Genomic DNA, 12737 nt, shown 5'->3' with positions numbered 1-12737 from the left:
AATGAGAAATAGGAATCTGAAAGGTAACTCTTTTACATAAAGATTGGTTGGTGTATGGAACAAGCTGCCAGAGGAGGTAGTTGAGGCAGGACTATCCCGACATTTAAGAAACAGTCAGACTGGTACATGGAAAGGCAAGGTTTGGACCAAACATAGGCAGTTTGGACTAGTGTAGCTGGGACACATTGGCCGGTGTGGGCAAGTTTGGCCGAAGGGCCTGTTTCCACACTTCATCACTCTATGACAACCTGCATGCCTTTGGAATGTGGAAGGAAATCGGAGCACCTGGACAAAACCCACGCGATCACAGGGGGAACGTATAAATTCCGTACTAGCAGCAACCATAATCAGGATCGAACCTGGGTCTCTGGCGCTGTGAGTCAGCAACTCTACCACAGCACCACAGTGCTGCCTTACAGCAGTTCTACGGCAGTAGTACTGTAATAGTGTTCATGCTTTTTAAAACAAATTTTGCACACCAATATAACTGATCACACCATCACCGAGAAATATCGAATGCAACTTTGCACTCTCGATCAAAATAGCACAGGAGCAAGTATAAGATTTCAATGCAATAGTTCAAAGAATTCGTAGGAAAGTGATCATGATGGAAAAGGAGAAGATGCATAAAGGCTTCTTTTAAACAAAGTCAAGACAACTGTCCACAGCACAACACGTATCCTCCAACCGTTACCTAGCTACATGTCGGCTACTAGTTTTCTTAAAGCCTGCGTTAGCTGTTCCTTGTTGCAGCAAAGATCGCCTCTTGTAATTCGAATTGCTGTATGCATACCCGTCACTTGAAAGATGTTCCTGGGATATGGCTTGCTGGAAAACAAAAAACAAAGAAACCCACAGATCAGATATTTAAATGATTCCAATACCACTTAACCTTCACATTAAATAATCTTCTGAAGTGGTTAATTTTCTTTAAAGTATTTGCAATGGACGGTTGTGGTTCAGGTTTATAATTGGCATATGTACCCAGCTTTGCATTGCATGCAATTCAAACAAATCAGATATACCATACACAGACACAATCAAGTCAAGTACAATAGGTTGAGCAAAGGGGAAAATACAGAGTGCAGAATATAGTTCTCAGCATTGTAATAATAATAATAAAGGATGGGATTTATATAGCGCCTTTCTAATACTCAAGGCGCTTTACATCGCATTATTCATTCACTCCTCAGTCACACTCGGTGGTGGTAAGCTACTTCTGTAGCCACAGCTGCCCTGGGGCAGACTGACGGAAGCGTGGCTGCCATTCTGCGCCTACGGCCCCTCCGACCACCACCAATCACTCACACACATTCACACACAGGCAAAGGTGGGTGAAGTGTCTTGCCCAAGGACACAACGACAGTATGCACTCCAAGCGGGATTCGAACCGGCTACCTTCCGGTTGCCAGCCGAACACTTAGCCCATTGTGCCATCTGTCATCATCATATATTGTAGCGCATCAAAGATCGACACAAAATGCTGGAGATACTCAGCGGGACAGGCAGCATCTCTGGAGAGAAGGAATTCCTTCTCTCCAGAGATGCTGCCTGTCGCGCTGAGTTACTCCAGCATTTTGTGTCTACCTTTGGTTTAAAGCATCTGCAGTTCCTTCATACACGATTGTAGAGCATCAGTTCCACAGACAAAGTCCAATGTCCGCGATGGGGTAGTGGTGAATCGAACAGAACCCTAACTAATGGAAGGAACATTCAGAAGCCTAATAACAAAGGGGAAAAAAAGCTCTTCCTGTTGTGATATCACAACTTTGATTGATCTGAGAATGAAGATTCACTAAAACCATTTAACTGTTTCCACAACTAATGGACGACTGCTCTCATAATGTAAACTGCACTTATTTAACATTTCAATAAAGCTACAAGGAACTGCAGATGCTGGTTTACCAAAAAGAGACAAAGCACTTGGGTAATTCAGCATCTTTGAAGGCCATGGACAGGCGATGTTTTGGGTCGGGACCTTTCTTCAAACTGATTGTAGAAGAGGGGGGGGGGGAAGCTGGAAGAGAGGTGGGGGCACGACAAAACCCGGCAAGTGATAGGTGGATATATGTCCTAGGCATGGAATTATCCTGTCATGTTTAAACTTCTCAACTATTATTTCCTTTATATTTCACTTAGCGTTCAAAAGGCCATGTGATTTCCATAGTATTGAATAGTCATGGTAAACTCCGTATGTTGCGTGTCCAGCTGTGGTAAACTGCTGGCTTGGTGAAATGACCACACTGACAGGTGAGCACAAACTTGGCTAGTGTAGTAGGTACCTCTTCACTCAGCCGCCTCTGCTCTTCTTGCCTCCGCTGATGCTCTGCGTTGGCCACCGATTCAGCCAGGTGATTCAGCTCCTGTTCACACGGTGTGCCCAGAAATGATAGTAAGGGAGGCTCCCACCCGTTTCTGAAGTGAGGCACGTAAGGAGGGATGAACTGATCTTTAGGCCACTCGGATCTACAACCAACAAAAACAGCGAAATGTCAGTGAAAATGAATGAATCCTTCCAGATTAAAAGCACAAAACTGAGACCTTGTCTATAGTACAGCAATGAAGATTGGTCGGGCAGAACATCTACAGTCATGTATAACCTTTGCGGAAAGTAATAGTTGCATTTTGATAGGCTTAAAATTCATCTAAAAATATAAATGGTCAGCATATCCATACTTTAATGCAAGGATCTGAAATGATCAGACTAGTTATATCAAAAGCTTTGAAGTTTATTATTAACAATTGAACCCACAAAGACACCCAAGATGGAGCCAGAGCACCTTTTGCATGCAGGTCTCTGAAGTGGATCTGTTCTCGTCCATTACAACTGTGCCACTCATTTAAATCACTGCGGACGGCTTGATTGTATTCATGTAGTTTTTTCTTTGACTGAATAGCACACACCAAAAGCTTTTCGCTGTACCTTGATACACGCGACAATAAACTAAACTAGAACCTTTCAATAGATTATATAACAACAAATTTGTTTTCTCATCCACAAAAGGGCATGGGTCATTGCTACATTATCGTAGGGCGATTTGTTCATTTGAATTGAAGGTTAATCAGTTAATCAGTTTCAATTATAGTATTGACAACATTTGAAATAATAAAGGTGCCTATGTCATGAAGTAACAACCTTGAATTCTTACCAAACAAGCATTCCAAACATTTTCAGAGAGCATTCATACCAATTTTAGTAACTCAGATTAATTATTGGATTAATAATGACAGGCACAAATAGTTTCCTTCAAAAGACTCAAAACCTGGTGTAGAATTAAATATCTTGTTACAAATGAGTGACGTTTGTCATTTTTAGTGTCTTTACAATGAATGTGGAACATATTTCAGAGTAACAGTGCAATGTCTTTTGAAAGAAGGAAATTAAGACATCAAGGAGCAACACCACCCTGGTCGCGCTCTTATCTCACTCCAACCATCAGGAGACAGGTACAGAAGTGACCACCAGGATCAAGAATAGCTTCTTCCGTCAGGCTCTTGAACACTACACAACACTAAAGTTAGACACAAAATGCTGGAGTAACTCAGCGGGTCATGCAGCATCTCTGGAGAAAAGGAAATGGTGAAGTTTTGGGTCGAGACCCTTCTTCAGTCTGAGAGTCAGGGGAAAGGGAAACTAGAGGTATGAAAAGGCACCAAAACAAATCAGACTTGGCACTGATGACTCAGAAAAGGTGGAGTCCACAATGATCCAGGAGGTGATCACGAAGGGATACGAACAATAAAACTAGCAGGATGCATAAGGTGGGGTAGGGATATATATATATATATATATATATTACGTGTGACCTCACTCTGACAGTGGACAAGATCTCAGCTAGGAACTTCAGTGTTCTGTCTTTGGTTGCACCAATGACTTTGGGGATTTTGCACCAGAATTGTGGTTATTATTTAATTTAATTTTTGTTTATTATATATTATCTATATGTTTGGGGTTTACAAGCCTGTTGTGCTGCTGCAAGTAAGAATTTAATTGTGCCGTTGTTGGTACACGTGATGTTTAACACTATTGACAAAGTATCCATTTCCTGTTGCAAAGATGCCAGAAATTCTCCTCAAATTATCTGGAAATTCAAAGAATGAGAGAAGATGCCGGGGATGAAAGGCAATCATTTTGTTGCCAAGCAACTGTGCTCAATTAAATCAGCTGAAATCCATAACTTTATATCACAACATTTCTGAGAAGAGATAAATAAATGAGTGCTGTCATCAACTTGCCTGGGCTTGGTCCATGTTTCTCCTAAAGAAAACCAAACTGCTTTTTCCTCGGCTGTGACACATGTATTTAAAAAATCTATTGCATCCTTTGTTAGGAGAGGAGAGAGAATTGAACCACCCAGCTCAGGCCCTCCACTGGTTTGTAAGACCTGCAAAATAAAACAATTAAAGATTAATTGTAGAAATAAGCTCTATGTATAACAACATCCCTAGCACCTTTGATTCCTGCTTTATTTCAATATAGGAGGTTACTTAGCTCAATGAAACAATACTGGCTCCTTGCTGCAAGTAAAGGGCCTGTCCCACTTGGGCGTCATTTACGCGACATCGTAATTTTATCTTCACTATACCTCCTCTCATTTCTCTGCAGGCCTGCAACTTATTCGCTCTTGAATGCCCACCAACTCCTTTGATTCTTTAGCTGCGTACTTAAAGTAGGTGATTTAAGGGCCTGTCCCACTTTCACGAGGTAATTCACGAATTCTCCCGAGTTTTCCCCCGATTCAAACTCGCAGAATGTTCGTAACGAGTCCGTAGGAGGTTGTGAGAGTTCGTAGATATATCGTAGCGGCTCGTTATGCTAGCCATAAGTACTCGTGGCATCAGGTAAATCAGGACGTTTTTTCCAGCCCGATAAAAAATGTCCACGAGTTAAAAAAATGGTCGGGATGAAAGAATTAAGTCGTGAAAGTGGGACAGGCTCTTTACTGTAGCCACTGAACCTACATCTTTGATTTGGGGGAATGAAATAAGAGTTCCAATTGATCTCACTAAACAAAGTAAGACAGGAAAACCACTCACACTTCTCCACCGACTCAACCACCATCTACTCAAGTAAACACTCCAAAACCATCAAACCATTAGAAATATATGTGGTATAGAACTTTATGGGCAATTCAACGCAGAACTGCTGAATCTTTCTTGTAAATGCCACCACATTAGAGTCTCACAAAAACAGAGAAATTGTGAACATACTGGCTGCTCTTGGTTGGGGTTTTTTGACCTAAAGAAGAGTCCTGACCCGAAACATCACCCATCTATGTTCTCCAAAGATTCTGCCTGACCCGCTTATCTTTGGTATAAACCAGATTCGGCAGTTCTTTGTCTCTACAGTTAACGCGGAAATTAGAACCGTTCACCTTTTCAGGGTGGACGGCTGATATTTTAAAGAGCTTACATTATTATGGGATTAGATAAGGCAAGTTATTTCTGGTGGATGTGATTAATAACCATAGGTAGAGCATGTATAATGTGACTGTAAAAAGAACTAAGGGAGACAAGGAAAACGTTTTAAACAAAGTACCGACTGCCGAAAAGAGGTTGGAAGGCACAGAATTAATGAGGGTTTTTAAATGGGAATTAGAAAAATGCTGAATGGAAAATAAAATTGAAGGATATAGCGGTGTGGAATAAAGACATACTCGGTCAAATGAGCTGTGGTATTCTATGCACAACGCCTGCCTCCCTCATAATTCAGCCAAATCATCGTCTTGAACGACAGAGGATTAGTAAACTCCATATGTTATCAGTCAGAATGCAGACTGCAATTTGATGGTTGTTTATTCAAAAACTATTAACTCACCATATTCAACGGCGTAAACAAGAAATGGATCAGGTCAACTGCACTCGGATTCTGGATGTGGGATTTTAATTTGGCCTAAATTGAATGAGAAACAATGAGTGCAAGTATTGAACAAGAACTACAGATATGGTCAATCATATGATCAAACTTAAGTTTCAGGAAAATAAAAGGCTGTTTATATTTCCCATGCAACCTGATTAAACACAGTATTTATGCTATGACAGGTGAAGGTGGAAGATTATGCCTTACTATTTCAGTCAAATGGAGTTCCATAATTGTCGCATTAGGTTAAATGTTACTTCATGGCGTGGATATGACAATTTGTAGTTGAGGATGTGTATTATAAGACAAGTAAAAGATAGCAACTGTACAAGAAATATTTATAATCTGCAAGACATTTCATGTTTTAAATTTCAAAACAATCTAATTCAGCTAACACTCTTAAAGAAGGTAACTTACCAGTAGGTTAAATGCATGCTTGAATTTCTGAAAACAGTCGAAGAATTCATCTTGTGGTGGTGGTTTTGCACGGAGTGTTAGAACACCCTCTAAACAGCGAGAGGAGGAAGATATAGTGGACAAAAATGTCGCTCATGAAAGCCTGCTGCTATTTATGTACATGGTTATAACATTGGACAGCAATCTAATGTTACACAAATTCATTAACTTTGGAGCAGTTACATCTATTTTTGTATTTTTAACAAATGACTTTTGAATCTGTTTAATTTCCATATACATGTCCCTTACCAATACCAAACTACATGATATTGTTGTCAAGATCTTAGTTTAAAAAAAATAGATTTATTTAAGTGATATTAATGGGATCAACCTAGCATACAGTGTATAGAACATATCAAAGTAATAGTCATTGAGTCAGCCAGCCTGCTCATAACAAGCTCTCCACCCCATTTAACATCCCATTGAATTGAAGATACAACAAGAGACTGCAGACATTGGAATCTGGAGCAAGAAACAATGTGTTGCAGGAACATTGCTGGAATCGGATGTGCCAGCTTGCCCTAAATTTGGTCCAGCCTTCCATACGAGACCTAGTTCAAATCCATGTAGACTACATCAACGAGCCAAATGAAGAAGGACCTGGCGGAATGTCGCGAAGGAAAGACCCAGCAGACCTGGCTCATTGATGCAAAGAAAGGCATGCCGGGCCACAGCCTGCAGGGGGGAAGCTTGGAAGCTGCTGAGCTCGGCCCGGAAGACAGGAGAGTCGAGGTGGAGGAAGCCGCTGGCGACGACAGACGTGGGGAGCATGCCTCCAGCGGCTTCAACGACACCTGCAGGAGGTGCCCCGGGACACAAAGGCGGTCAGGTGAGGAGAGGGATGTTGCTTGGCGGGCCGAGCCAGTCAAGGGCGACAGAGGAAGCCCTGCAGCAGCCTGAGGTTTACTTGGTTCAGGAGCTGCTCCAACACTTTGTGTTTGGCTCAAGATTCCAGCATCTGCAGTTCATTGCTTCTTTAAGCAATGCACTAGACTCGGGCCAACTTTCCCATTTGGTTAAATTTACAGGTACATTATTCAAAAACACTTATACTTTCACATGGCTACATCCCCTCAATATCATTTTGCAGCGCAAAAATCACAATGTTTTAAACATTATAAAGGTCTCAAACGCTACTCACCTCCCGGTCCTTTCTTTTTACTCTTCTTTGATTTTTTCCTTTGTGAAAGTTGAGAAAATGCTTCTGCAGCCTTTTGAAGTTTAATAACAAATGCTTCCACATCATCTAAAACATGGTTCAAAATTTGCTGGCACGGAAAAGTTGAATACACAGTTACAGAAAAAGCATTTTGTCATCCTGCAAGCATATCTCTATATCTGCCTTACATTGAGAAATAGTTATATGAAGCTTTATCTTACATGCTAACATTAAAAAAATAATGCAACTCTTCCTTTGTGTCACCTTGTTAACAAATGTTGTTCAACAAAAAGGTAAACAAATGAAAAAAATTGATGGAAAGAAATCTTGCTTCAATAAGCTTATGCTAAACCATAACGGGTCCACATACAAACAACAAATCATGATGGATCTACTTATGTGTGAGGCATAGACTTGTCAAGCCATCACCTCACAGTGCCAGAGTTCAATTCTGACTTTGGGAACTGTTTACGTGGAGTTTGCATATGCTGTCTGTGATCACGTGGGTTTCCCCTGGGTCTTCCAGTCCCCCCCCACATCCCAAAGAAATTTGTATGATAGGTGAATTGGTCACGATATGTCAACCCTAGTATGTGGGGAGAGTGGATGGGAATGTGGGGAGAATAAAATGGTATATGTGCAGGATTAGAGTAACTCGGTGCTTGGGGGTCTGTGTGGACTGGGTGGGCCAAGGAATTGTGTCTGTGTGTTTCTCTCTATTACCATAATTACATTGTGTAATTTCTATACATTTTATCATAAATATTGAGCCCAATTTCTGTAGCTGTAATAAGAGATTACATTCACTCCACCAAACTTTACAAAACGTCTGTCCTGTGGTCATTTCATTCTCAGCTTGGTATGAAGTGCACAACAGTAAATGTGAGGCAAACAAATCAATGGGCAAGTGATCAATCCCATTAAAAAAAAATCTGCAAACAGTATTGCAACATTTGGTACAATGTAAATAACATAACAATGCAGCTTGCAACTGGATAGGATGGCACACTGCCACATGCCCTTCTGCAAGAAGAGATACTGATCAATTAAAAATTTGGCTTCAATTTAAATTAGGTAGAAAGGAAGTAGTCCAACAAGATATGTAAAACTTGGTAAGAGATGGGCAAGGGGCAAGTTGTAACTTGTCAGAAAATTCAGAATGAATGAATGCATTCGGTGGCTTCAGTTTAGTTTATTTTATTTTTGAGAAACAGTGTGGAAACAGGCCGTTTGACCCACCAAGTCTGTACTGACCAGCGATCCCTGCACACTAACACCATCCTACACACACTGGAGACAATTTACAATTTTACCAAAGCCAATTAGCCTACAAACCTGTACGTCTTTAGAGTGTGGGAGGAAACTGGAGTACCCGAGGAAAACGTACAAACTCCTTACAGACAGCACCCATAGTCAAGATCGAACCCGGGCCACTGGTGCTGGAAGGTAGCAATTCTACCGCAGTGCCACTGTGCTGCAGTTCTCTTTAAACTGCGTGAAGAGTCAGTTGTCAACAAGGCGGCAAAACTAAAACCCAATAAACCAAAACAACTGGCATATAAATTAAAGATGGGAAACAAAAATTACTGTAGAATTGAAATAAAGTGGGCCAAAAGTGAAATGCTCAGCAATTTCTCTAGAGTAAAAGGTATGCATTATCATTTGTGGGAAGGCATGATAAAATGTTGATGTAACATTAGAGTGCTCGTTGCAGCTCAGCAACTTCTGCATGGCTGTACAGACCTTCCAGTTTAAAACAAATCATGCAGAATATTTGCTTATGTACAGTAAAACGAGTAGAGTGGTAAAACAAGCAGGCTTTTGTGTGTCAACAATATCAACTACCAAGAGGACAATAAGTGTTATGTTACTGAAAGATCTAGGTCTGGCTGTTAATACCTTGTCACTAAAAATTAAACCCTATTATTTACTATCAATTGGGTCACTAACAGAACATAGGAAAAGGAAGATGGATACATTTGTGTTGGTGTCAAGAAAGATGGATGATCAATCTTGATGAATTTAGTTTTAGTTTTCATTTTAGAGCCACAGCGTGGAAACAGGCCCTTCGACCCACCAAGTCCACGCCGACCATCAATCACCAGTTCACACTAGTTTTATTTTATCCCACTTTCGCATCCACTCTCAACACATTAGGGGGCAATTTACAGAGGCCAACTAACCTACAAACCCGCATGTCTTTGTGATGTGGGAAGAAACCAGAGCACCCAGAGGAAACACATGTGGTCATCTGGAGAATGTGCAAACTGCCCAGCGATAGCACCCGTAGTCAGGATTGAACCCGGGTCTCTGGCGCTGTGAGGTAGCAGCTCTACCAGCTGCGTCACTTTTAAACAGGCTATTCTATTTTCAGGACGTTCCCACATGGAAGTTGTTTTTCCTGACAAGCAGGTAACAGTAGATATTCTTGCTACTTCTTGTACTCTTAAGCTTCATAAATAAAAAGTCATACTCAGTCCTGAGATCATTGCAACTATTGAGAAAAAAAAACTTGCATGCAGCAACCTGCTTTGTGTCATTAGTAATTCCCTAATGCAGACGGAGCAGGTGATACCCAGATTCTCTCTGTGTAAACTCTAATAAACCCGAGCACAGTGCCTCATGTCCAAGTGTGAACCAGGCCATGATCTATTTCACTTCTGAGATCATAAGAGATCTTTTCAAAATAAAATCAACAGATTATGTTGTATAGTGTAATTACAAAATATAAACCGTTCTTGATTTTTGAAATTTGCAATGGTAAATTAGGAATACTTAATGACTACTCATTTAACTGCAAGAAAAGTCACAGAATGCTGGAGTAACTTGGGGGTGAGGCAACATCCCTGGACCACATGGATAGACTACATTTCAGGTCGTGACCCTTCTTCAGTATGATCATTTAAGTACATCAACTTTATACAAGCACTGCATTAAGGATAGGCACAAAACGCTGGAGTAACTCAGTGAGAGGCAGCATCACTGGAGAAACGGAATAGGTGACGTTTCGGGTCAGAGCCCTTCTTCAGCCTGAGAGTTAGGGGAGAGGTAAACTGGAGGTATTTAAACATTCAGAACAAATCAGAGCCAACTCCGATGACCAAGGAAAGGTGGAGCCCACAATGGTCTATTGTTGGCTGTGGAAGAGGTGATAAAGGGATATATGGATGCAAACAGTGAAACTAGCAGGATGATGGGGTGGGGGATTGCATTAGGAAATCCCATGGCTGATCACATCAACTATATTCCTCTGTACAAAGTTAAATCAATTTACTTGCACAATATTAAAATAATTTAAATGCTTCCACAGTATATTTGCTCAAACATTAAACAGTTGAAAATAAATTAGATGATTTAATTTTTAGTAAGCGTTCATACCACATCTCTATCAATTCTAACGGCTGCCATATCTGAGGTTTCTTCTGGTTCATGAACCACCTTCTGTTTTTCATCTGTTGAGAACATTGCATTTTAATAGAAGGACTTACATACATAATTCTACACTATCTACGGAAAACTGACATCTCAATATGAGATAGACTTATTGTAATTCAATGTAAAATTGATATGTTTTCTCTAGAGGGATGTCACTCTCCACAGAATGCCCAACCTCTTTCCTGTTCAGTTAAAAAAAGGATATAGCAACATGGAGACAGTCAAATCCTGGGAGAGGGTTGTCCTACCAAGAGGCTAGCTTGAGCCGAGAGTCAAGAGAGTCAAGAGTGATTAATTGCCAAATGTACTGACAACAGAACAATGAAACAGGCCTGTAAATACAATATCATAGATGTGTAGGAAAGAACAGCAGATGCCGGTTTAAACCAAAGATAGACACAAAAAGCTGGAGTAACTCAGCGGGTCAGATAGCATCTCTGGAGAAAAGGAATAGGTGACGTTTCGGGTCGAGACTGAGAGTCAGGGGAAAGGGAAACGAGAGATATAGACGGTGATATAGAGAGAAATATAGAACAAATGAATGAAAGTGATGCAAAAATGTAACGATGAGAAATGAAACAGGCCATTGTTAGCTGTGGACTATGTGAAAACGAGTTCCAGACAATGAGACTCAACAAGACAACTTTGAAGCTAGTATGACTTTGGCGGGGGAGGGATGGAGATGCAAGGGGTACTTGAAGGTAGAGAAATCAATAGTCATACCGTTGGGTTGTAAGCTGCCCAAGCAAAATATGAAGAGCTGTTCCACCAATTTGCATTTAGCCTCACTCTGACAATGGAGGAGGCCCAGGATAGAAAGGTCAGTGTGGAATGGGAAGGGAAATTAAATGTTTGGCACCGGCGAGACCAAACGCAGACTGGGCGATCGTTTTGCTGAACACCTTCGCTCAGTCTGTCTGGACCTACCTGATCTCCCGGTTGCGAAACACTGTAATTCCCCTTCATCATTCAGCAAAGGTGAGAACATGCGAGACTTTCATATATTTAGTGTTTGGTATTTGTGTCATTACAATTTTTACTTGCCATTTATTAATCCAAACCTTAATTTCATTCGGGTTTAAATGCATGTTGGCATGCTTCCTGAGTAGCTGGATGGAGAGCTTGTTAATAACTTAATTACACAAGCAATGATATGAATCATTCAGAGCAAGAGTGGCCACGGCCAATGGTTTGTGACAAGAGGTGGTTTTACAAATGATGGAATAGCTGCAGCTAAATTAATCACATTCCATTCTTGGTGCTGAACATTATTACATTTTCTCTCGCAGTTGTGACACAATAGTTACAGTTCAAATCGTTTCACCTTTGTTTCAATTTCTTTTTCATATTCACAGCATTTTCGTAACTGCCTTTTTGGATTCCGTAATCTGGCATAGTGCCAAAGTAGCCATGGAAACCCCCATTGTACAAAACACAGCTGCCCAGGAGGTGTCAGTGTGTGTGAGAAAGCCCAATCACCTTGTTCAGCAGGTGAGGCCCAAGCTGACCAAGCTGCTACTCGGCTCCGAACATCCACCTGTGTGATCGTGCCTGGTGGAACTGGGGCAGGCGCTCTTGGAGGTGGGGGGATGCAGGAGTTATCGGCATTTGTAATCATTCTGTAACGATAAATAGTAAGAAGAGTTAATGCTCCTGACTCAGAAAACAAGGGTAACCTTTTCACGCATAGGGTGGCGGGTGTAAGGAACGAGCTGCCCGAGGAGGTAGCTGAGGCAGGGACTATCCCGACGTTTAAGAAACAGTTAGACAGGTACATGGATAGGACAGGTTTATAAGGATACGGGCCAAATGCAGACGTGGGACTAT

General features: G+C 41.2%; 1 protein-coding gene across 14 annotated transcripts in view; it reads right to left on the bottom strand.

Annotated features, from left to right (window-relative positions):
- The window catches only part of eps8 (epidermal growth factor receptor pathway substrate 8), a 148856-nt gene that overhangs the window by 16955 nt on the left and 119164 nt on the right, over positions 1 to 12737 (bottom strand). For 10 of the 14 annotated variants that reach the window (XM_033039550.1, XM_033039541.1, XM_033039544.1 and 7 more), the window contains 8 exons: positions 12390 to 12529; positions 10854 to 10927; positions 7458 to 7584; positions 6278 to 6366; positions 5819 to 5893; positions 4237 to 4385; positions 2283 to 2466; positions 695 to 828 (listed from right to left, as the gene is read on the bottom strand). In XM_033039550.1, coding sequence (XP_032895441.1) covers positions 695 to 828; positions 2283 to 2466; positions 4237 to 4385; positions 5819 to 5893; positions 6278 to 6366; positions 7458 to 7584; positions 10854 to 10927; positions 12390 to 12529 — 972 coding nt within the window. The remainder of the gene's footprint in view (positions 1 to 694; positions 829 to 2282; positions 2467 to 4236; positions 4386 to 5818; positions 5894 to 6277; positions 6367 to 7457; positions 7585 to 10853; positions 10928 to 12389; positions 12530 to 12737) is intronic. The other 4 variants (XM_033039549.1, XM_033039552.1, XM_033039553.1 and 1 more) reach the window with 1 other exon arrangement.

The sequence above is a fragment of the Amblyraja radiata genome, chromosome 21 (assembly GCF_010909765.2).
Source record: "Amblyraja radiata isolate CabotCenter1 chromosome 21, sAmbRad1.1.pri, whole genome shotgun sequence".
Classification (NCBI taxonomy): domain Eukaryota; kingdom Metazoa; phylum Chordata; class Chondrichthyes; order Rajiformes; family Rajidae; genus Amblyraja; species Amblyraja radiata.
Note: the sequence above shows the minus strand (reverse complement) of the source record. Positions and strands in the feature narration are given on the sequence as shown.